Here is a 23846-nt window from a genome sequence, read left to right as displayed (position 1 = left end):
ATGAAGATTAAACGGAAAATACATCGGGAACACGACTGAGGAGACTTATCGATCCTCGGTGTTGAAGAAGCTGAGACGTCTGAATCGCAGCAGCTCGTTATTCTTGTTCGCTTGTAATGAGTGTGTCCTGAAGGATTATTGCTTGGGTGGCGTGATTCAAGGGCTTCGTCAGACGGGAGAACAAGAAAAAAAAAGGGGCCAAGTGCCGTTGAAATTTTTTTGGAGGTCGAAGAAACTCCGAGGAGGAACGTCAAACAGAAAGCAAGATGTCCATCAAGAACAAAATTGCGGCCGTTTGTCTTTCAATGCTCGGCTGAAACGCATTAATTGCGTTCGATAACGATCTCCAGTGATTGATTCAGTCGGTTCCAACAACTCATAATACACTGCGCCGATCTGGTCCCAGCAAATGTTAAGCATGACCTTGGAACCACGAATATTCGGTTTGGCCGTCGACGTGGAAGCATGGCCGGGAAATCCTCATGATTATCTGCGCTTGGGATTATCGTAATGTGCCCTTTTCTCGTCTCCTGTCTCAATGCGATGAGAAATCCCTTCCGTCTTAGCCATGCAAGCAGCTGTTAAAGAGTAAACAAACGCCGTTCAAACACCTCCCTGCTTCAACTCGTTTGGCACCCAATTTCCTTGTTTCTGAATCATTTCCATGACTTTCAGGCGTTTTGAAATGGCTTGTTGCATCACTCCCAATGATCCTGCCAATTTTTGTTGTGTTTGACACGAGTCTTGATCAAGTAATGCCTCCAATTCTACATCCTCGAAAACCTTCTCTCTTCCACTGCCATGCTAGTCTTTGACGTCAAAATCACCGTTCTTGAATAGTTGAAACCACTCCCAGCACGTTTTTTCACTAAAAGTTGCCTCACCATAGTTATTTGAGAGCATTGGATGGTCCTCAGCCACAGATTTCTTTATATCAAAGAAGAAAACCAAAACCTCTCTTGAATGACAAGAATTTGGCCCGTAAGCTGACATGTTTGATCGAGAATAACTTTATGATGCAGATACAAATAATAATTCGATGGCGTTATGTTAACGAATACTTAAGCTTATTGTATGACATCTACGATCTTTATATTTCGATTACCACTTACCGCTACAGCTATCTATTGCAAAACGGTGGAAGCAAAATTGTAGACCAATACAATCAACGAAATAGAGGAATCTGAAGATGTCTACCGCTGTTGTAGATGAAACGTATGCTCAGATCCTCGCGGAAAAAATAGGGCGGCAGACCGAAGATCATTTCCAGACTCCTGAAATACGTTCCCAGCGGATTTTCTGGCCGGCATTGGAAAAGAGGTCGACAGCGGCCAGATTCCAGGCAATCCTACCTGCCCGGTTTGTAGGTGCATATTTGCGCTATTGTTGGCGGTTGGTAATTTGCCAGAGTGGAAATTGAGTGACATACTAGCCCGTGCAACAGACTCGTTGGTAGTATTTCAATTGAACCTGGTTCGAGTTTTACGTGGAATAAGTATACGAGGATGGAAATTCATTCTGTTCGTTCAGAGCACGCATCGAGAGGATGAGGTCTGGGTATGTACTTGTGATCCCAAAGGAGTTGTAAATGAAGGGGGTATCAGGCATTATTTAAGCATTCGTGACGTTGATTATGTGGTGTCATGAGTAGGTGAAGTAAAGGAATTGGCATATACGAGTTACTCATTGCTAAATTCAACAACGTCTACAATTGGATCCTTGAGCAGTATTCAAGATCATTTTCTGCGATAGCTCCATTTTCATCGTTATAATTTTCGAAAAAGCTATGCATCCAGAACTTGTTACTGTTTTACTAATTTCAATAGTTATTTTCGACAAAATATTAATGGTTATCCAACTTTTATAAACGTATCATTTCCTGGTTGGGTGGTCTGAACTTTTTTTTGCAATTCAACTCATTTGGACCACTGACCATGATATACTTTGAAGTGACAGGTCAAACCATCAATTTAATGACAATCAACATTAGATGCTGCATCAATACGAGTATAATATATGTACCTACTATAATGTATACTTTATAACCTAATGAATATTGTTACCTAATGAATTGCTGAGGAAAACCATACTTCTTTAAATCTTCTTTTGTGTGTTTAACAACATCTCGATGAAACCAGATGTTGTATGTTCATGTTCTTTTCTGAAATTTCAGACCCTTTTGGAGATTAATTCTCAATTTACAAAACAATAAGGTTTAATGATGTCTATACATAGATGCGACAAAACATCGTACTGTGGGCTTGGACTATGAAAGGTTCTTTTTTGGTAAAGCTCTCGGAGGTTTAAAATTGTTCTGCAATGCCGATTAGCCATCTTGCCTCCCATTACAGATCAAATGCACCTCCTGAAATCTCCTATCCTGCAGAAAGAGGTAAAACGGTACACCATCATATCAAATCATTCATCATCGTCATTTAAAACATTTAAAACGAAATTCATCGATACATAGGCAATCTCTGTTATACCTATATCATGATGGGATTTTCTACTTCATTGGTCGGAATATCATTTGAGGGTTGCACAATCTAGTTCCACATAATGGTTACATGCATATTGCAGTAGAATTTTTATATCGAAAGTTAAGTAAAGTTTATTGTAAGTAAGAGTATATACTACTTGATTTTTTCTTTACTTTAAATCAAATCAAGCTCAAGTAGCTTGAAAATCAAGCCAAGCCGTGAATCCCTAGCCTAGATATGGCTCTAGAAGAAAAACGTCGTCCGTCGAAGATCGAGTTCATACGTACTCGGTCTGTAGAACCGGGTCTAGAAGGTAATAGATGGCAGGGGACGGCGAATCCAGAGGAAAGCTTCGTCAGTCGCGTTCCGGGCATCGAGTCGAGAGGTAGTGACTATGCCACGTTCCCGGAAAACGCGAAAAACCACGTAACTTCCGGCTCTCGTTCAAACCGGGTGCGCTCCTACAGCTCGGAAAAGTTACTCGACCTCGTCCCGTGTTCACAGTGGATTATCACCGGGATATTACGATCTAGTGTGCCCGCAACGTTTCGCTACTAACGAATTGTCATCTTCAGGGTTAAAGATTGATTGACGATGTGATATGTATATGTGAATATTATTGTGCTTTACTTTCGATCGTTTTGGAATTTTTGTGTGGTTTATATTTTAGTCCAGTGGATTCGACTATTTTTTCATAATGGTGGACAACAGTTGTGTTATCGAAGGATCTGTCAAGTTCAGGGATGGAAAGAAGGTGATGATTTATTTTTTATATCGGGGAACAATCAAACACTGCTGATATGATGAATGAATTTGGTGGAAACATTGAATTGCAAAATTATTTTTCAATTAATTTTATTCTATATTTTCTACCCAATAAACCAAACTAGTTCTAATATATCGAACATAGCGTTGTTGACATTAACAACTACAGAGAACTAAGGTACTAATTACTATCCAATCTCTTTCATGGACAAATAGGTAATAAAAAACTGATTCACACAAGGAAATATCTTCTGAACGTATTTCTATTAAAATCCAGTTCAACAAAATCAGTATTATCGCAGTAGTTTCACAAAAACTTATAAGCTAGCAGATCTACATTCTTGGTAGATTTGCATAGTCAGTAGATCTATCTAGCCCTCGATCTAGCCCATCAGATCTATCTACTACACTATATGGCACAAGGCATTTTTCAAATCAATAACAATGTATAAAAAAATAACAGTTTCTCAACAATGATATGAGAGGACAAGACTCGGGAAAAGAGAAATTATAAACGCATTTTTAATAAAAGTGGAAATTGAAGTATATGAATTTTGGATGAACAATGTTAAACTTACGTTTTCACAAGTTTTTTTCATGAGACAAAACAACTTACAACCACCTTCTTCTAGTCCATTCGGTATTTTCATTCCAATTGAAATCTGTTTAATTTTTCTTGGTTTGATTGATGAATTTCTATTCAGACGTAGAAAATAGGTATGCCAAACTATTGTTGTTTTGCTTTACCATAAAAAAATTTTGAAAGTGAAGTTTATCATCAATCATCAATAATTGGCAAATAAGAGACAAATAAATTCAATTCACCACTCAAAAAAATTCAATCTAAAATCATGAAGATTATTTCGAACCGAAATCCTTTTGCCTGTCCAATTTCCGTAGATTGGTTTCATCTTTTCGGTTCTCCTGTAGATTTGCCCAACTCAGAAGTGAAGAAAAGATCTTATCTCCCGAATTCGTTTGAACGAACCTGTCAATTTGTTCTTTCGACCCCATAATTTCTTCTTATCTCCGGTTAGGTATCTGTGAAAAGTATCGATTTACATCTAGGGGAGAGGTTTGCCAGAGATTCCTGCCAGTCAATCCGAAAATTATGTCTATCGTAAATTTTTAATTTCGTAATTCATATCTGGAAAAATAATAAAAGATGAAAATATCGAACGACCCCATAAAACTCCGGACGACTATACGTTCAATTAAATATAAATATTATATATTACAACTTCATATTTTCATGGAAATTTACGATGGTAAAAATGATAATAACATGGGTATTCGTATCGTATTATCATAGTTTATGCTGCTCAGAATTTATGTTTTAGATACGTAAAACGGATATTTCAGTTCACTATGGAATTTTAAAATTCAAATGAGAATTCGCTTTTCATTCATTGTCCACTTCCTAGCCCTGAATGAATTCAAGATTCTAAACTGGTACGCTGAACTAATCTTAAAATTTTATCTTGATTCGGTGGTCTTCCTCAAAGATTCCAGCATTTTTATTCGGTGGAAGGACTAGATTAAAGTCCCTGGATATCAGTGTAGAAATTTCCATCAGACGTTTCAGGGTTGGATGTAGATTTCAATCTGAATCATGAATTATTCAAAATAGATCGGGGAGGAGACAAAAAATGTGGAATCATCCTCTTCAGGAGATCAACATATATTATTCGTTCTACTTTCGATCTTATAGCTGAGATACGGTCTTAAACGTGACAGGTGATTCTAAAGAAATAGGGAAAACAAGGAAATACTGATGAAAAATTAAAAATATTTATTAAACATTCATCATCACGATGAAGAATACTCTGTGTCCGATTTGAGTGAAATGATTTTCACCGAAATTTTGTGCATCCTTTGAATTCAATTCAATTCATTCTACAATAATTTGACAGTAATATGCAGCCCGATCAAGCTTTTAAAACACTCACTCCTGAAGAACTAAGAGATGAAATTCTCCCTGAAATTTCACCTTCTTTTTCTCTATATCCAATATCCAAAAGAAAGAAATCAATATTTGTCCTATAAAACGGCTCTAAAATTAACTTTGTTTTTATGTGTCTCACTTCTCAAATTGAATTTTTCCTTCATTTCATTAGTTAGTAAGTAATAAAATTTAGGATAGTAATAAAATAGACTTATCTGTGTTTTTTGTTTGTTAAATTTACAATGTTTCCGAGAATGTTTCTATTTCGAACGAGATTTTGAAGCTGTCTTGTCAAAAAAGCATGATGCTGAACTAGATTCTTTTTCTTTTTTTAAATTTGATACAACAGGATATTGCATTGGTGTGAATTTGTATGATTATTAGTTATTCTGTCTTCATTAGATACATACTCGGATACATACGAAATGAATACTCTCTTTTCATCTTGTGAATTATTTTCATAATTGTTATTTGAAATCACATATATCTCTTGTGAAGCAGTTTCGTATTTGAAATTAATTGAATGCTTCTAATTTTTGATTTTCTCAAACATTCTTCATCATGAAATTGGAAATGAGGGAATATTCTTACATCCATAGAAATTTAAAAATAAAAAATAAATAAACGCAGTAGTAATGAACCTACGTGTGATACTTTCCGTGTTTTTATTATTTATTTCATGCAAATTGGTGATTTAGTGGCAAAAAAGGAAATAAAACACCATAATAATTATTGTGAAATATTTTTTGTGGTGGTACATGGAATCATAGGAAAAAGTGATAAAACTCAAATAAAAAATTATAATTGTGAATAGTGCGGAAAATAACGACTATAATTTATACACAGCGATTACCGTAAATTCCAACCATGCGTAACTCATGTGCTGTAAAAAGACCGAGTTGAAATTAAATTGTACACATACATGTCCGTAACCCCTTCCTGCCTATTAGGTTATGTCCTAATTCCCAACAGTTTTACCTCCACACCATTCCCCTCCATATTATATCTTAATTATCTCGCTGCGATCTCTCCTGGCAACACTGTACTCTGGTCGAAAAAAGGAAGGGACGCAGATTACATCTCGTTTCTTTGCTTTAAACTGAAAAATTTAAATTAGACACAAACGCCATCGTAAATTTGAAAAAATTACGATCGCACTGACTTGCCCCCCCTGCTTTTTGCTGTGAGGAAAAAAATCCTTTTGACAATCGTGTTGGTTTTACGTGTAAGAAATTCAAATTCACGCACTGTATTTGATTGTTTTTTTTTTTTTGAGTCGAACGATCTTCATCCACAATACTCGTTGTGATTGCTAGTCTTTGAGTGACGTTTCTATTGAAAAAGGATTTCATTCAATAACTTTTGTGTTCTTGACATGACGTATCAATATCTAGCAATCTTTGTGAGGATCTCCCATTGACGTTTCGATTCAACTGGTCATCAATCATTGAATAGCATCCTATTCTTCATCAGATGACAGCCAATGAATATATAACATATTTTTTCGATGATGAAACTATAAAACCTTCAATGTTAGTGCGATACTCAGAGTAAAGAACATGAATAGAGGGAGAATATGTCATTTTCAGTAAGCAAATTTTGTCCCCAACATGAACTTTCAAATTTGACATGAAGCGCGTGGAAATGAAAACATATAAGAGTTACGATATTTAACACAATTCGCAAGTTTCTCCACAAAGAACGCTCTTCTTATGTCCCATAGTGAGTCAATGTTCCATATTAACTCAAAATATATTGAAATAAATACCTAAATATAACAGAAATTCAGAAAACAAACTTCAAGGGCGCCAAACGACGTGAAACAACCGATGACACTAGGAGAGCAAAAGTTGCCACACCTTGGATTTCATCAGGTAGATACAGAAAATAATAAATATTCTGCGTAATATAAATTCGACAGTTAGGAATAATATCGGATTTCAAATAGTCAAATTTGCATATTTAATTGGGAATCACTCAAAAAAATATATTTCATTCAATATAATATAGATTCATAACGATATAGTAAAATTGTGAATTTGAAAATATATCACAATCCGACAACGTGAAGATTGCGTATACTCCCTCTATATTTCTGTTCTCATAAACCATTCGACCAAAAATGCACATAGTGCATTACGCATAGTGAATTAAAAAACTCTGTATACTTGCAGAATAAAATGTCTAGCTTATTGACATATAATCAAAAAACCTATTAGTAGGTATTAAATACAATTATTTCGAAAATTACATGGTACAAAATGTATGTACATAAATTTTCTATTAGGCCGTTATCTCGGCCGTTATACAATCGAACGAAAACGGACAAAATGTCCTGGAAGTGATACCAATAACAAATAATAAACTGTCAACATAACCTATCGGCAAGGTTGAAACACAATTTCGATTTTGATTATATTTACTCAATGTATGGAATCTATTAGTGAACGAGAAGCAAAACCTATTATCATATTATCTCTAGCAATCAAATTGGACGGTGCTGCATATTTTCCTATTGAATTTCATACGTTATTATGAATCTATGTTGCACGTTACGCGTGGAAAATGAACATTTTCAATTGGTAACGTTTTCATCGGTTTGCAAGTTCATGCATAAAGGTGAATTGGAATCGTTGTTTTCATTGAATTTTTACAGAGGTTGTGTGATAATGTCATTTGGCCACTGCAATACTTGATTTATCAGGGAAATCGTTATTATTAAACATTTTTTAATTTGAACGGTATTAATCTCAGAGTAATAAACGTAGATAGGGAAAGCATGTCATTTTTAGTTAGCAAATTTTGTCCCCAACATGAACTATCAAATTTGAAATGAAGCGCGCGGAATTGAAAACATATCAGTGATACGACCGAGGATACGACATTTCACTCAATTCGCCAGTTTCCCCACAAAGAACGCACTTCTTATGTCCCATGGTGAACCAATATTCATATTAACTTTAAAAATATTGAAATGAATAAAAAAATATATCAGAAATTCAGAAAACAAACTTCAAGCGCGTCAAACGACGTGAAACAACTGATGACACTAGGAGAGCAAAAGTTGCTAAACCTTGGATTTCAGCAGGTAGATACAAAAAATAATAAATATTCTGCTCATTATCAATTCGACAATTAGGAAAAATATTGGTTTCAAACATTCAATTTTGCATATTTAATCGGGAATCACTCAAATGAATATATTTCATTCAATATAATATACATTCCTCGATACATTCATAACGATATAGTAAAATTGTGGATTTGAAAATATATCACAATCCGACAACGTACTCTAACCATGGTTGGTGTCATGTAAAAATTGCGTAAACTCTCTTTATCTATGTTAAGGTATGATATGATATGACTAATGACTCCAATGCATATAGCGTCAAAAGATTTTCTATAGAAAGATCATCTTTTAAGAGTTTTACACTTTAGAAGAAATCTTCAATGGAGTATGGGTGTAGATTTGTAGATCATCTATATTATCTGTCAATGATGATATGTAAAGTGCAAACATCAGAAATCGTATTTGCAACTTCGTAGTTTTCCCAAGAATTTCGCAAATTGCAAAATCCCAAAGGATACCGGCAATTTTCTCGCGGGATCTTTCCTCCAATACTCTCTGAACAAACATCCTGACCCTCCTTAATCCTCCTAACACCTCGTTAGGCAATGTCAACTCGAATCATAATGCCTCATGAGATATGGTTGTTCGTTTGAAAACTGGTAGTCTCTTGTCATCCTTGTGTACACAAGAGCAGCTCATCGAACGTATTTGAATAGAACGAACTCGATAAGTCTATTTGCCTTGACCACGTCAGGTGAGAATTCAGCGTTCGACAATATGATTTTTCGATATTTCTCGGGAAATACTGAGAGAGGGCCTGTCCCATCTTTGACTGCCTGACACAGAACGCAGGATGTACAGTATTGGTTTGTATTTAACATCAACACAGTTTTTTACATCAGGTTTTGGATATTCATGGAATTATCGAACATCAGAATATATAGTTGAATATCAGTAATAGGGTTCGCCTATAGAAGGTTTCCTTTGGGCAATTGTTAGACTCACGCCTAAACGACGCTTGCAAATAGTGCAATTTTATTTCGAAAATAATGGTTCTGTGCGGAATACGTATCGCGCACTACGTCCATTTTATTTTGTTTAGCGATGAAGCGCACTTTTGGTTGAATGGCTACGTCAACAAACAAAACTGCCGCATTTGGAGTGAAGCTTATCCTCAAGTGTATGTCGAAACACCGTTACATCCAGAAAAACTGACCGTTTGGTGCGCTTCATGGGCTGGTGGAATCATGGTTCTTCAAAAACGATGATGACCAGAACCTCGGCCAGAACATTACAGTCAATGGTGATCGGTGTAGAGCCATGATGACTAACTTTTTCATTCCTGAATTGAACAACCATGATGTCTAGGAGCTGTGGTTCCAACAAGACGGCGCAACATGTCACACAGCTCGTGCCACAATCGATTTATTGAAAGACACGTTTGGTTACCGCCTAATTTCACGTTTTGGACCTGTGAATTGGCCTCCAAGATCTTGTGATTTAACACCGCTAGACTACTTTCTGTGGGGCTTTGTAAAGTCATTGGTCTATGCGGATAAGCCACAAACCCTTGACCATTTGGAAGACAACATTCGCAGTGTTATTGCCGATATACGGCCACAAATGTTGGAAAAAGTAATCGAAAATTGGACGTCCAGATTGGACTACATCCGAGCCAGCCGTGGCGGTCATATGCCAGAAATCATATTTAAAATGTAATTCCACAAGATTATCTTGCGGATAAATAAAAGTCATGTCAATCGAATAATTCATCGTTGTTTTATTGCAATTTAAAGTTCTATAGCTTTATTATGACTGATGATACCTAACATGCAACTAGCATATTATGTCTTGGAATTCTTTGATACAATGCAACATAAAGCATTTCAACATCTCGGAATTCGTATCTGCAAACAAATAACAGGAAGACAAAAACAACAGCCCATTAATATTATGCAAGTTGTAATTGAACGACTCCTTGCAAATAACTGTAATAACCTAAAAAAAAACGTACGTTCCTTCCAACGTCATCCCATTATTAAATACAATTGAGAAATTCGCAATTCTTCATGGCTGTGGCAAATAAAAAAGTTGTGGATAATTCCTCATAATCAACTACCTACACCATCAAAAACAATGGCATCGAACCGTGGAAGACGTATCAGCTTTCGTCCACAGTTGGTTGGTAACCCTGTAATTCGAAACGTCTAAAATATACACGAAGCTTTTCAACCCGTACAGTTTTCACCTTTACCGATCTACCTGCGTCACAACTTGTGTATATTACATGATTTTAATGGCGTCGATTTTTATTCAACCTTCGATTTTTTGCTATTTATTCGAAGGTTTTTTTTACGTTCGCGTCAAGAGTGAAATATGACGCGATAAGGAGTATAAACGTTGTTTGCCGTTAATTGGGAGAAGACTATATATCGTTCTGTAATATCTTGTTCAAATATTTACATTTGTCTCGTTACCTTATCTGAAGTATATATTATGGGGCAGATAGATCGATAAGAGCTTAATTTCGCGAGTATTTTTCTTGGAAATAATGTTATCAATCTCGTACGCTAAATCGACGATTCAGCCTTAGATATATTTGCTCTATTTATAGCAAGCTCGCTGATATTAATTTTATCATTTTGTGTTCTGAATGAAAAATTGTAGAAGTATACTTTAGACTCGACTCTACATAAAACAAACAGAGTCCTTCAATGGGACATAAATATGTATAGGGTGTTTTTTTTCGAGGTATATAACTTTAAGTTGGCATTACTGTTCAAGATGGCGACCGATTTAACAGCTGTCAAGTGATTTATTCTCAGTTTGGTTTGGCAGTTCATCATGAATAGACTCACGCCTGAAGAACCCTTGCAAATAGTGTAATTTTATTTCGAAAATAATGAATCTGTGCGGAATACGTATCGCGCACTACGTCCATCAGCGATGAAGCGCACTTCTGGTTGAATAGCTACGTCAACAAACAAAACTGCCGCATTTGGAGTGAAGCTTATCCTCAAGTGTATGTCGAAACACCGTTACATCCAGAAAAACTGACTGTTTGGTGCACTTTATGGGCTGGTGGAATCATTGGTCCGTACTTCTTCAAAAACGATGATGGCCAGAACGTTACAGTCAATGGTGAACGGTATAGAGCCATGATTAATAACTTTTTCATTCCTGAATTGAACAACCATGATGTCCAGGAGCTGTGGTTCCAACAAGACGGCGCAACATGTCACACAGCTCGTGCCACAATCGATTTAATGAAAGACACGTTTGGTGACCGCCTAACTTCACGTTTTGGACCTGTGAATTGGCCTCCAAGATCTTGTGATTTAACACCGCTAGACTACTTTCTGTGGGGCTATGTAAAGTCATTGGTCTATGCAGATAAGCCACAAACCCTTGACCATTTGGAAGACAACATTCGCCGTGTTATTGCCGATATACGGCCACAAATGTTAGAAAAAGTCATCGAAAATTGGACGTTCAGATTGGACCACATCCGAACCAGCCGTGGCGGTCATATGCCAGAAATCATATTTAAAATGTAATGCCACAAGATCTTGCGGATAAAAAAAATTCATGTCAATCGAATGATCCATCGTTGTTTTATTACAATTTGAAGTTCTATAGCTCTAAAAAAAACACCCTTTATTACGCCCAAGAGCAATTCAGTATTTAGATAGGCACAATGTACTCAATAATGGCCTTGTTAACTAGGCAATAAAATCAAAATAACAAACTGATATGGCATAAAATAAAATGTGGTCGAATGAATATCAAATTATAAGACCATAGTCGACTCTTATCGAGAGACCATGACAAAAACTGACGAAACTGTCTATACAAATTTCAATCAATCATTCAACTTGTAGAATGTCTCCATATCTATACTCGAATATCTCCAAGATGACTAACAATTTCAAAACATGGATTAAGACAGAGAATATTGATATTCGAGTTAATCAACTCATCACACAATGAAGTAATCGTTGTACGTTCAATAAAAATGGGTAAAACAAACAAGCATTCGATACGAAAGAAAAACAAACACTCGAGTCAGATAAGACGAAGCTGGCAAACATATATGTCAAGTGCTCTGTCAGGTTGTAAATAATTTCTGTGTCTGTTTGTGTGTCACAACTTTTATGTGAAATTTCCGCAGATAACTAATTCGTACTTTGAGTTTTTATTGCTGGCACTTCCGTGGAATTTTCGAAGGTTTCTGATTCACATAATAAACTCCAATTTTATCTATACAGGGTGGCCCATATATATACAGCATCCTTCCTCAAAATAAAATTGATTTTTTTAGAAAATACTACATTTTAGTAGTTCATAGAAATTTTTATTTCTTGCCACATATAGCAAGCAAATTTTGCATTTCCAAGCTATGGTACCAGTAGGTACCATTGTTCGAATTAATATTTTATGGTGGATCGTAAAACCAATTAGATACGCTGAACTTTTACGTCAATTCTAAGAACATGACCTGGTTATTTCCTTTGTTTAGACGTCCATGTTGTTTTCTTATCTGAGAATTCTAGTGATTTTAATTTCAATAAGACTCGGCTTATACGAGTATTCGTCATTTTCTTCTGCGCTGAAAAGAATAATCATTTATGTATATAGAAGCAATTCGAATTATTTCTTGACGTAAGTGAATCATTTTTGCAATTGAAAATCTTATAGGATTGATACTCAGTGATCGACTAGCTGGTGAATAATGTAATTGTAGAACAATTGACGTCAGCGATATTGTAGAAGTGAATGCGAAAATTTTAAATCTTGTTGATTTGTAGATGGGTTCTTAGAAATGAGTTGATGATTAAACAAAAATATTCCGTGAATAATAAGACGTTATGGAGTTGATACAAGTCGATGAATGACTTCTGGTGTCTGCTATTCTTTATCAGAAACCACTGCAAATATTACATAGTAGTTTAAAAATTAGAATAAAGGATGCTACAAGAGGAAAATACCTTTAAGAACTCCATGACTAGTGGCCGAAAATATATCATTGAGGGATTTACGCCTTGGCTTGATTTTCAAGCTACTTGGCTTGAGCTTGATTTGATTTCAAGTCAAGCTCCAGTCAAGTAGTAGTTTTCCAATCTCAAGTCTAGTATTTATTTATCAGTACTTGAATCATATCAAGCTACTTGTTTTTTGAGCAGTTTTATTGTGTAGTGTCAAATCAATAAAGAAATTATGAAATGAGAAGGAACCTTGCAAAAAACACTTCCATTCATTAAACTTATTGTATAAAAGAACCGAAAGTATCAACGTTTTTGGAATAAATTGAATCACTATAAATCATAACAAAATGAAAAATAAAGTTTCTTGATATTGAGAAACCTCCAGGCTTTGTTTGATTTCATAATTTTTCATCAAGGATCTAAGACAAATGAGGCATCTAATAGATTTTTCGCCTAACCTATTGTTGGTTATTGTTACTGTAAGAGCAGCTCCGAAAAATTGTCTTTCAAAAGGAGCTGAAGGTGCTGGCGTTGATATGAAATCCTTGACCATTTCGGCCAAGTTTGAAAAAATATTTCTGGAACTACCAAAATCTCCCAATAGATTTCATAGAAATGTTAGAAAACTACTAATAAATTCACACTGACGAATGCTTCAGTCTCTCGGCGCTCGAGTAATCCTCTTATTTAGTCTAAGCGCGCACGAGATTGCATGAAATATATGCCGTGCGACACGTGCATATCAAGCTCAAGTAATATCAAGTAGCTTGATATCAAGTCAAGCAATAAGTGCCTAAAATCAAGTCAAGTCAAGTTCAAATATGTAATTTTTCACGAGCTTGCTTTTCAAATCAAGTAGTTGGTTAAAATGTCAAGCTACTTCACTTCAAGAATCCCTATTATCAATTGAAAGCTTTCGAGGCAGATTCATAATGATGTTATAATGGTGGTTAGAAATCCAAACACAATTGCCAATTGATGAAATTTGTTTCTCGATATTTTTGTATGTTTTCCATTTGTACGTTTCCCAAGTTTGAACTCTAGGATACTTCTGCAGTTTGTATTTAAATCAATAAAATTCATCATAGATTTTTCTATTCCATTTTTAGATTATACTCATCTCTTGAAGTAAACCCTGAGAATAATAACTATTCCATTCATTATAGGGTTAACATTGGTACGCCACACTATCAAACTAGTTAAGTAGGTACTTTTATAATTGAGCGATTAGAATCTGTCCGAATGTGTCGACCTTGTTCTTTCACAGAATTCATTAAGACCAATCTTTCGAAACGTCTGGCGATGTAAAAGGTAATTTATCGAACGGGTGTATATTGTTCGAGAAGTCTTACGTATAGAATTCGATTCTTCGCTATTTCGTATAACTATACGTTATGAATAGAACCTTGCCTCAGCTGGCGTTCTACTTTTGATTGATTTATAGAAGAAGTACCGTTTAATGGAACCAGATGAAAGTATTTTTTATCCGAGTGAGAATTGCTAATGATCGGATTGTGTTAATGCTCTAATTTGGGAGTAATCCAGTTATATGTTCTCAGTAGGCTGGTTCGACAAACTATGGGAATAGTGTTGTATTATTTACTGACAATAAATAGTTTTTGTGCATTGTTGAAAGGAAACCTTACCATTGAATTCCAAAGTTCAGGTTTAGGAAAGCTAAGATTTCGAAAATGTATTAATTCTTTAATTTTTCTTCAAAAGTCAAAAGTTATTCAAACGATGAAACTGAAAATTGAAGAATGCCATTTGAAGAGCATACTATTACAACGACCATGACCAGTCCTAATTCGATTTAAAATAAACCAAATTTTCCTAGGAAGTTTGAAACCTAGAACTTTTTCTGAAGGATCATCGATAAGACTATTGTTAAAGGCATTACAAGAACTCCATTCCGAACGCCAAAATTCCTTGTTGCTTTCATTAGATTGAAGGAAGTTATTAATACATTAAGGTTTGCGGGACTTTAATCTAGTTGTTCTAGAATCTGGGAGGTACGATGCAATTGGAAATAAGTTCGAGTAGAAATGAAATTTATCCCAAGATTTCTTGACTGCAACCTGTCTACGAACATGAGGCTATATGTGATAGCACCGGTTACCAATGTTACGGTCTAGATCTAATAGTTCCACTAATAATTTTCATAGGTAGGTGGGAACACAATAAATTCAAATGACTATAACTATTAAAAGGATTAAAATCTTCAGATCTCAAGAGCATACCCTGAAAATTTTCAAGTCTCTAGGCCTTTCATTCTGAAAACATTAGAACGACCTGACTCAACAATGATTTATTCATAAAAAAAATCAATGCCATTCGCTGCTAGCTGCGGCCCAGCTAGAGGTTGGTTGACTAGCAGAAGCGCTCCATTCCTCTTGTGCTTGGCTAGCCCAGTCTGAGCTTGCAATGGATTTCCACCAAGTAAAGCCCCAATAAAATACATTAAACCGCAGGAACTTTATATGTTACCGGATATAAAACTCTATGTCACTAAGTTATTGAATCATCATGATTCTATTTCGCAAACTGCCATTCATACACTCGCTGAGGGTAAACTGCAAACGCTGCATTGTTATCCCAAATACACTCTCCTACAAACTGCAACAAAGTGCTGCTCAGACGTCTGATGAACACGACTCGTAAAATAAAGTAGTAAAGTTCGAAATCCCCACATTCGATACACTAGCATGTAATTTCAACGAGTTATAAAAACTTCGTAACAGCCTTTATCCTCATTTCATAACAGTTTCTTTCCTCAGAGGCTGCGACGGAGCAACAGCTACTTTTTATACGCTATACGTTCTTCTCGTAGCGTAGATTCGTATCAGCGTTACGGAACGAGTAGCGATTTTAAGGATGTAATTGATTGTAGATTGAGCCGTTCATTTAGATGATGATGATGAATCGATCTCTTAAGTTGCGTGGAATCGATTCGCTTCGAATTTTTAATCTGGCTTTCGAGATTAATTGAATAGTTACTGCTATTAGGTCTTCGATACTGCATAGACTATGCTAATTATACGTTAGTAGCCGTATTGATTTGATTTACGAAGGCTCGATAGAGCGTTCTAGATTCTTTATTTACTGACATGCTTTTCCATCCTTTATTTAACAATTTTCTTAATCCACCTGTCGATTTCACATTTAAAAAATAAATAGATGAAATGATTTTTATTTGATTTCTCCGCAACATTTTAAGCCCTTACAAACGAATGGATGGTGTGTAGATCTGCTGGAAATGTTTCTCTTGACTTACTCATTTCTCGTCACAAATTGATGAAAACCATGGTTGAATTGAACGCTTGACCACCCAGACTATTCTCTAGATCTAGCCTCCAGAGATAACTGACTTTTTGCAGACCTCAAAAGAATGCTGCAGGGAAAGAAATTCAAGTCTAACTGTAAAATGCTTGCGGAGGTAGAAGCCTATTCCGCATACAAAGATGAATCTTTTCATAGAGAAGGTATTGAGAAGTGAGAGGATGAAGATGAATCACTCTTCAAAGTATAGAAGATTTTTACGAATTATTAAGAAATAATGTGTTAGATACTTGAACAGCAAGAAGTGCATATCGATCATGTTAGACTCATTTTCTCTTCGATGACACTTATGGCTCAGAAAATCTACGAATAATTCCTGAGAAAGGAATGTATCTTCGAGTCGTTTTTCTTCTTCTCAAGCGAAGTGTTGCAATGAGGGTGAATGGCGATAATTAACGTGCAACAATAAGCCAGACTCTTGTCGTCTCACTTGAAGGTTATTGTCGAGATAAAAACATGGTCAAATCGAACTTCCAACTGCTTGATCACCCAGACTATTCTCTAGATCTAGCCTCTAGTGATTACTGCCTTTTTGCAGACCTCAAAAGAATCCTGCAGGGAAAGAAATTTAGCTCTAACATTAAAATGCTTGCAGAGGTTGAAGTCTACCTCGAATAAAAAGACGAATCTTTCTACAGAAAAAGTATTGAGAAGTAAGAGGCTGAAGATGAGTCACTCTTCAAAGTATAGAACGAGGTATAGAAGATATTGACGAATGAAGTCAAATTCTTCATAAATAATGTTTTGACCCGTTTGGTCCAGAACTTACTAAGTGATGTGTTAATCTATTTGTGTCATGGCATGTATGAGTCAGTAAGCTGTCACCAGCTAGATCCTTGAACAGCAAAAAGTGCATGGCGATTATGTTAGGCTCATTTTCTCTTCGATGACACTTATGGCACAGAAAATCTACGAATAATTCCTGAGAAAGAAATGTATCTTCGAGCTGTTTTTCTTCTTCCCAACCTGAGTGTTGCAATGAAGGTAAATGACGATAATTAACGTGCAACAATAAGCCAGATCCTTGTCGTCTCACTTGAAGGTTATTGTCCTCGACAAGTGGCTTCAGCAAGATGACGCTACTCGCTCCTCAACCCCTTAATAACCCGCAATCCCCACCTCGTCCTCGTTGCCTTAATTAACATTTTTCGCTTATACAAAACCCCGTGAAAAACGAGCTTTCGTGTTCTCATTACCCTGCAATCCGACTAATATCCCCTAGTTACCTGTTCGAGAAACCCCTCGGAAGCGCCACGCCTCGAAAAATATGCTCTGAACGGCTACAACACATGCACACACGTAACCCCATCCTCCTGCTCTCTAAACGAAATGAAATCTGCTAGTAATTACTACGTTATTAATAACGAACCCCTTTTCACGTGTACGCATCAAAAGCCGACTGGAATATGAATAATCCAGGCAAGAACGAATTAGTTTTCTTGAGACTGGAATCAGCCGGCATTCAGACTGGTGTAAGTACCAGTCGGCGGGGAAGTCCCCTAATTGGGTTAATGAAAGGAGGAACGGTGCGTCTGCAGCGCCACGCCACGGTAATGCCGTCGTTTTAGTGCCGAAATGTATGAATTGAAAGTATATACGCCTGGATCGTACGCTTCGATGTGAGGATTCGACTGAAAGGTTTGGAGTTGTACGTAATGAGTTGTATGGAGCCATGATTGTGTTTGGGGGGGTGTTTGGGGGTTGTTAAAACGCGTGGTTTGTGGGGAAAGTCGGTTGATGTTGCTTCTGTTTTGGGGAGGGTAATTAGGGGTGGATGATTTGATGTGTTTGGAAATTTGGTGGGGTGAAGCTTCGCGGATTTCGAGAGGTGAATTATAATTTTCTTACGTGTTTCGAAATGACTCGACAGAATCGATAATTAAACTTTGCAACCATAGAAGTCATTTTGTTTATTATTTGGCCTTAAAAATGTATCAAATAGTTTTTGAAAATTTGGACAATACAACAAAGTATTTTTGCTGACTTTCAATTAAGTAGGTGGCGTCGATTCAGAGAAAATTTTGGAATAGGTTGTTTCATTCGATTTTTCGAAATATTTGGATAAAGGAACACATTAATTGAAGATGAGAGATATTTATATAAGGTGTATCAAAAGAAAGTTAATATTTGTTCAGCTTACTGGTCAATTGGTTGAGCGTTGGTTGTTCTACGACTCCAGCCTACTGGGAGGAACAATTCAAGACAACCGTACAAGGTGTCCCAAATTCGATGCTCACTGAAAGCATCTCGAAAACTATAAGAGTTAGAGAAAAAAACTTCAAAGACCCTTGATATCTTTTTTTGAAATAATAACATATCAAACAGCAAATCATAGATATCTTGAATCGTTCTCGAAGAAATCAAATAGTCACTCAATACTTCGAAAGCTTCTTTTCCGCGACATTCTAGAATGTTTTTTCAAACAGACCCTTTTTAAACTCCAGCAGTAATCTGCCATCATGTGCATGTCCCATTTTTCTTGGTAACGGTCCTCCATAACTTTAATATCTTGGTGAATTCTTCCACCTTTTTCCTCACTCATGTCTCCTGAATTTTCTGGAAAACGATCCGAGTAGCTGTGTAAATAGTGTATTCTAATACTTTTATTGCAGCCTAAGGATTTGAAATTATTAAGCACCTAGTAAACCATTGCAACATAGTTTTGAGCTTTATGATTGCCTAGAAAATTTTCTACAACAGCAACAATCGATGTCCAAGCTTCTCGTTCAACTTGATTCATTGAATTTATGAAGGCAGGATCCTTAATTAATTGTCTTATTTGTGGGCCGTCAAATATCCCTGCTTTGAGGTTTTCTGTGCTCAACTGATGCATTTTTACCCCTTTATATGCAAAACAATCCATTCTTATCAAGAGCCTTCACAAATTGTTTCAATAAGACCAACTTTATATGTAACGGAGGAAGTGTGTTTTTTTTCCTTACTTACCCGAGTTAGGGGATAAAAACGGTCAGTTCAGGGACCTGATAGGCATGGATTCCACTTTTTATATAGTTACCTGGAATTTACTCAATAACAAAATGACAATAAAACTATTGTTCCTACATCAATGAATTTATAATAATTTTAGAACTCTCATAAATGAATATACTGAATGAAACTCATGAAAAGTAGAGCTGATAGAGAAAAACGGATTGCATGTACTGATTCAGGGTCTCTAATATAGTTAAAATCAGAACTTAAATCCCAGGCACCAAAAAAAAATTCTTTTTTGCCCTGTGAATTCTTTCAACACGAAACCACCAACCTATAACAAAAAAGATTTCCATCAAATCCTCACTGTTGCGATTAACATGCCACCAAGTGCAAAAATGAGCAATAAACACAACATCCATCATCTGTCAACCTGTCGCGTTACCCACCCTGTATACACATGGTGTCCCGCAAAACGCCATTTGGCGACACAAACGGCAAGCCGCAAAGTTGTTTCACATCGTATATCATGTGTTGATCGTAATGAGAAGCAGCGTACGAAATGCGAAACTGCGAATCTGGTATTCATCTCGAATTTCTCCTCGCACATTGTATCGAGTTACGCGCCATGTCCAAGACATGCCAATTACGTCCGTTGAGGTTAGAGGAGGTTATCTTTCATTTTCGAAAACATCGGCGCCGCGTTGTTGATTGTAACTGCCAATCACCATGCGGATATTTCAAGTTCTTGAAAGAAAAAAAAGTAGAAGATAATATGCTGCGCGACCTCGGAACTTTGGCACCAAGTATGTGCGAAAATAACGTAATTAACAGGAGGAATATGTTGGAAAAAATTAGTGAAAAACAATGGCGATTTGGAGATTAATTTGCATGGAATATTTTCACGAAAGTTCTGCTGTTCATGCAGGCAATAAAAAGTTATCTTACATTCTCAAATAACGCTTTAAATTCAAAGTAACTGCACGATCCCTATTCATCTTCAAAAAATAAGGGTTGCTAAGAGGGATTACCATCACGAGGCTTTCCGTGTATCAGTCAAACATTAGGTACCCATTCATTTACCTTCTGGCGCTCCTGCGATGACCAAACTTTGTATGGTGTACGAAGTTGTACATTCACTTCATCTTCTTTCTCTTTAAGGAGCATATAAGTAGAGGGCAACACTTTACGACGGTCGATCATTTTTTTACAGAATTATAGTTTTACCTCTTTTGAAATGATTTTTTGTAGGTTTTTTTCACGAATATTTAAAAATATAACTGTGCTTTGTACAATGAACATATAATCAATTTTTTCACGAAAAATGAAAAGTTACCAACTTATTTTTCTTCCGAAAATTAAAAATATTGTCATTCTACAATGTGGATTATTGTTTGAAGAAATTATGTGAGGGTTTCGCCCTCAGCGTAATAAACATAGATAGAGGGAGCATATGTAATTTTCAGTAAGCAAATTTTGTCACCAACATGAACTATCAAAGCGCGGAAATGAAAACATATCAATGATACGATATTTCACTCAATTCGTGAGTTTCACCACAAAAAACGTACTTCTGATGTCCCATAGTGAACCAACGTTTCTATCATCTCAAAATATTAGAGATGAATACCTAAATATATCAAAAATTCAGAAAACAAACTTCAAGCCCGCCAAACGACGTGAAACAACGAATGACACTAGGAGAGCAATAGTTGCCAAACCTTGGATTTCATCAGGTAGATAGAGAAGATAGTAAATATTCTCCTTATTATTAATTCGACAATTAGGAAAAACATCGGATTCCAAATATTCAAATTTACATATTTAATCGGGTGTCCCTTAAGTAAATATATTTCATTCAGTAGGTATACTATACATTCAGGACGATATAGTAAAATTATGTATTTGAAAATATATCACAATCCGACAACGTTATCTAACCATGTTGGGGACATGTAAAAATTGCGTATACTCCCTCTATCTATGTTTATTACTCTACAATTTCACCCCAGCCACTAGTTCTACTTATCACTGTGGCCGTTAAGGTTGAAATTAGCATCATCCGAAAACTAGATGTTTGTAAGCGCTCAATATCCGGGTTTTCGAATTCTAACCTCTGAGTGACATTTTGAGGTTTTAATTCTTGCCCCAATTGAATTTTAAAGGGGCGCCGCTTCAGTTCTTGCTGCAAAACGCGGCGTAGCGATGATCTATTTATATTCAAAGCTCTAGACAGCTTCCAAATGAAGATGTCGGGATCTTCACGAACCGATTACGTTCCCTCCATAAAAAGCTTTATTTTGAAAATTGAAACTCATTGAAAATTATACATTCTTCATGTAAATATTTTGAATAAAACATCCTCATTTACTGACTGCCTTTTTAGGCAAGAAATCTAAGACCATACCACCCTATCAAATTCAACTTTACTTCTGATGAACTTATGAGGGCGCTCCCACGTATTTTTGATGAAGTCCATGAACAATAAGCCCTTTGTAATATTTTAAGCGTTTCGTTCGACGAAATTCTATCACGATGGATGTTTTATCCATTGTAAAAATTGCGAAACCCATTTGAGAGTAGAGTAGTCTAGGCTAATCTCACACGTTATGACTCACATATTAGTCTATACAGAACCGCCCGATTAGACTTTAAACACTAACGTGCTGAACTACCCTTCCCAGCAGCCTCATACAAAAATTATTAGTGTAAAGCGCACTCCAATGAATCGAGCAAAAATATTGCGGGGATCAAGAGGATCAAGCAGTCTCGCTTCAGTCCCAGGGGTGGATTCTGACGGGGCGGCTTCGAAATCGATTTAAAATTTATCATGTACATACTTTAGATTCGACGCAATGAAAATGTTATATTTTATGCAACAGGGCCTGATCCAAGCCGCAAACTGTAAGGGACTAATGATTGAAGTTTCGATTGGGGGTGGGATAGGTGGGGATCTTAATCCCCCCAAGGGGATCATCCATTGTTTCCGGCCGTGAATCAATCGTTTGTTTGAGTTCTGACGCATCTATTCGTTGCACACAATGAGAGTTCACCATGTGGAGTACGTTCGGGAGACGATCGCGTGTTGTTCAGAGTGAATTATTGGGGATTTCGAGCTGGATTTGTAACACGGATTAAGTTTGGATGTTCGTTTGGAATTCGTCATGGGTCGGTGTGGGTATAATGATCACATATAAGTAAAGAGTAGGGGATTGAGTTTTTAATCGAAAGATGAAGTGTATTCTACATATAGGGATTCATCAAGCCAAGTACCTTGACATTTTAACCAACTAACGGGTGTTTTTTTTCGAGGTATATAACTTTAAGTTGGCATCATGAATAGACTCACGCCTGAACAACGCTTGCAAATAGTGCAATTTTATTTAGAAAATAATGGTTCTGTGCGGAATACGTATCGCGCACTACGTCCATTTTATTTTATTTAGCGATGAAGCGCACTTTTGGTTGAATGGCTACGTCGACAAACAAAACTGCCGCATTTGGAGTGAAGCTAATCCTCAAGTGTATGTCGAAACACCGTTACATCCAGAAAAATTGACAGTTTGGTGCGCTTTATGGGCTGGTGGAATCATTGGTCCGTACTTCTTCGAAAACGATGATGGCCAGAACGTTACAGTCAATGGTGATCGGTATAGAGCCATGATCACTAACTTTTTCATTCCTGAATTGAACAACCATGATGTCCAGGAGCTGTGGTTCCAACACGACGTCGCAACATGTCACACAGCTCGTGCCACAATCGATTTATTGAAAGACACGTTTTGGTAACCGCCTAATTTCACGTTTTGGACCTGTGAATTGGCCTCCAAGATCTTGTGATTTAACACCGCTAGACTACTTTCTGTGGGGCTATGTAAAGTCATTGGTCCATGCGGATGAGCCACAAACGCTTGACCATTTGGAAGACAACATTCGCCGTTTTATTGCCGATATACGGCCACAAATGTTGGAAAAAGTCATCGAAAATTGGACGTCCAGATTGGATTACATCATACAGAAATCATATTTAAAATGTAATGTCACAAGATTATATTGCGGATAAATAAAATTCATGTCAATCGAATAATCCATCGTTGTTTTATTGCAATTTAAAGTTCTATGGCTTTATAACCATTTTTTCACAATAAAGCTTCGAATTTCGGAAAAAACGGCGGAAGCAGAGTTCTATAACGCTTATGTATTACCAAAGAATATATTTATACTTCATTTTCTGTTGTGATTGTCCATCATTTGGTTCTTGTTTGCTATTTTGGGAATGAAAGTCTGAGTCAAAATTCAATGGTGTCAATTTTCATTTTTTATTCTCA

The 23846-nt window shown here is 36.3% G+C and overlaps 1 protein-coding gene across 2 annotated transcripts in view; it reads left to right on the top strand.

Moving 5' to 3' along the window:
- The window catches only part of LOC123682021, a 594083-nt gene that overhangs the window by 364498 nt on the left and 205739 nt on the right, over nucleotides 1-23846 (top strand). Inside the window, exon 1 of one of the 2 annotated variants that reach the window (XM_045620398.1) lies at nucleotides 2830-3234. The exons of the other annotated variant lie outside the window; for it this stretch is intronic. Within the exon in view, the coding sequence (XP_045476354.1) occupies nucleotides 3178-3234 (57 nt within the window). The 5' untranslated portion in view covers nucleotides 2830-3177. Of the gene's footprint in view, nucleotides 1-2829; nucleotides 3235-23846 lie in introns of those variants that run through there. 2 annotated transcript variants of the gene reach the window in all.

This window comes from Harmonia axyridis, chromosome 6, assembly GCF_914767665.1.
Source record: "Harmonia axyridis chromosome 6, icHarAxyr1.1, whole genome shotgun sequence".
Classification (NCBI taxonomy): domain Eukaryota; kingdom Metazoa; phylum Arthropoda; class Insecta; order Coleoptera; family Coccinellidae; genus Harmonia; species Harmonia axyridis.
Note: the sequence above shows the minus strand (reverse complement) of the source record. Positions and strands in the feature narration are given on the sequence as shown.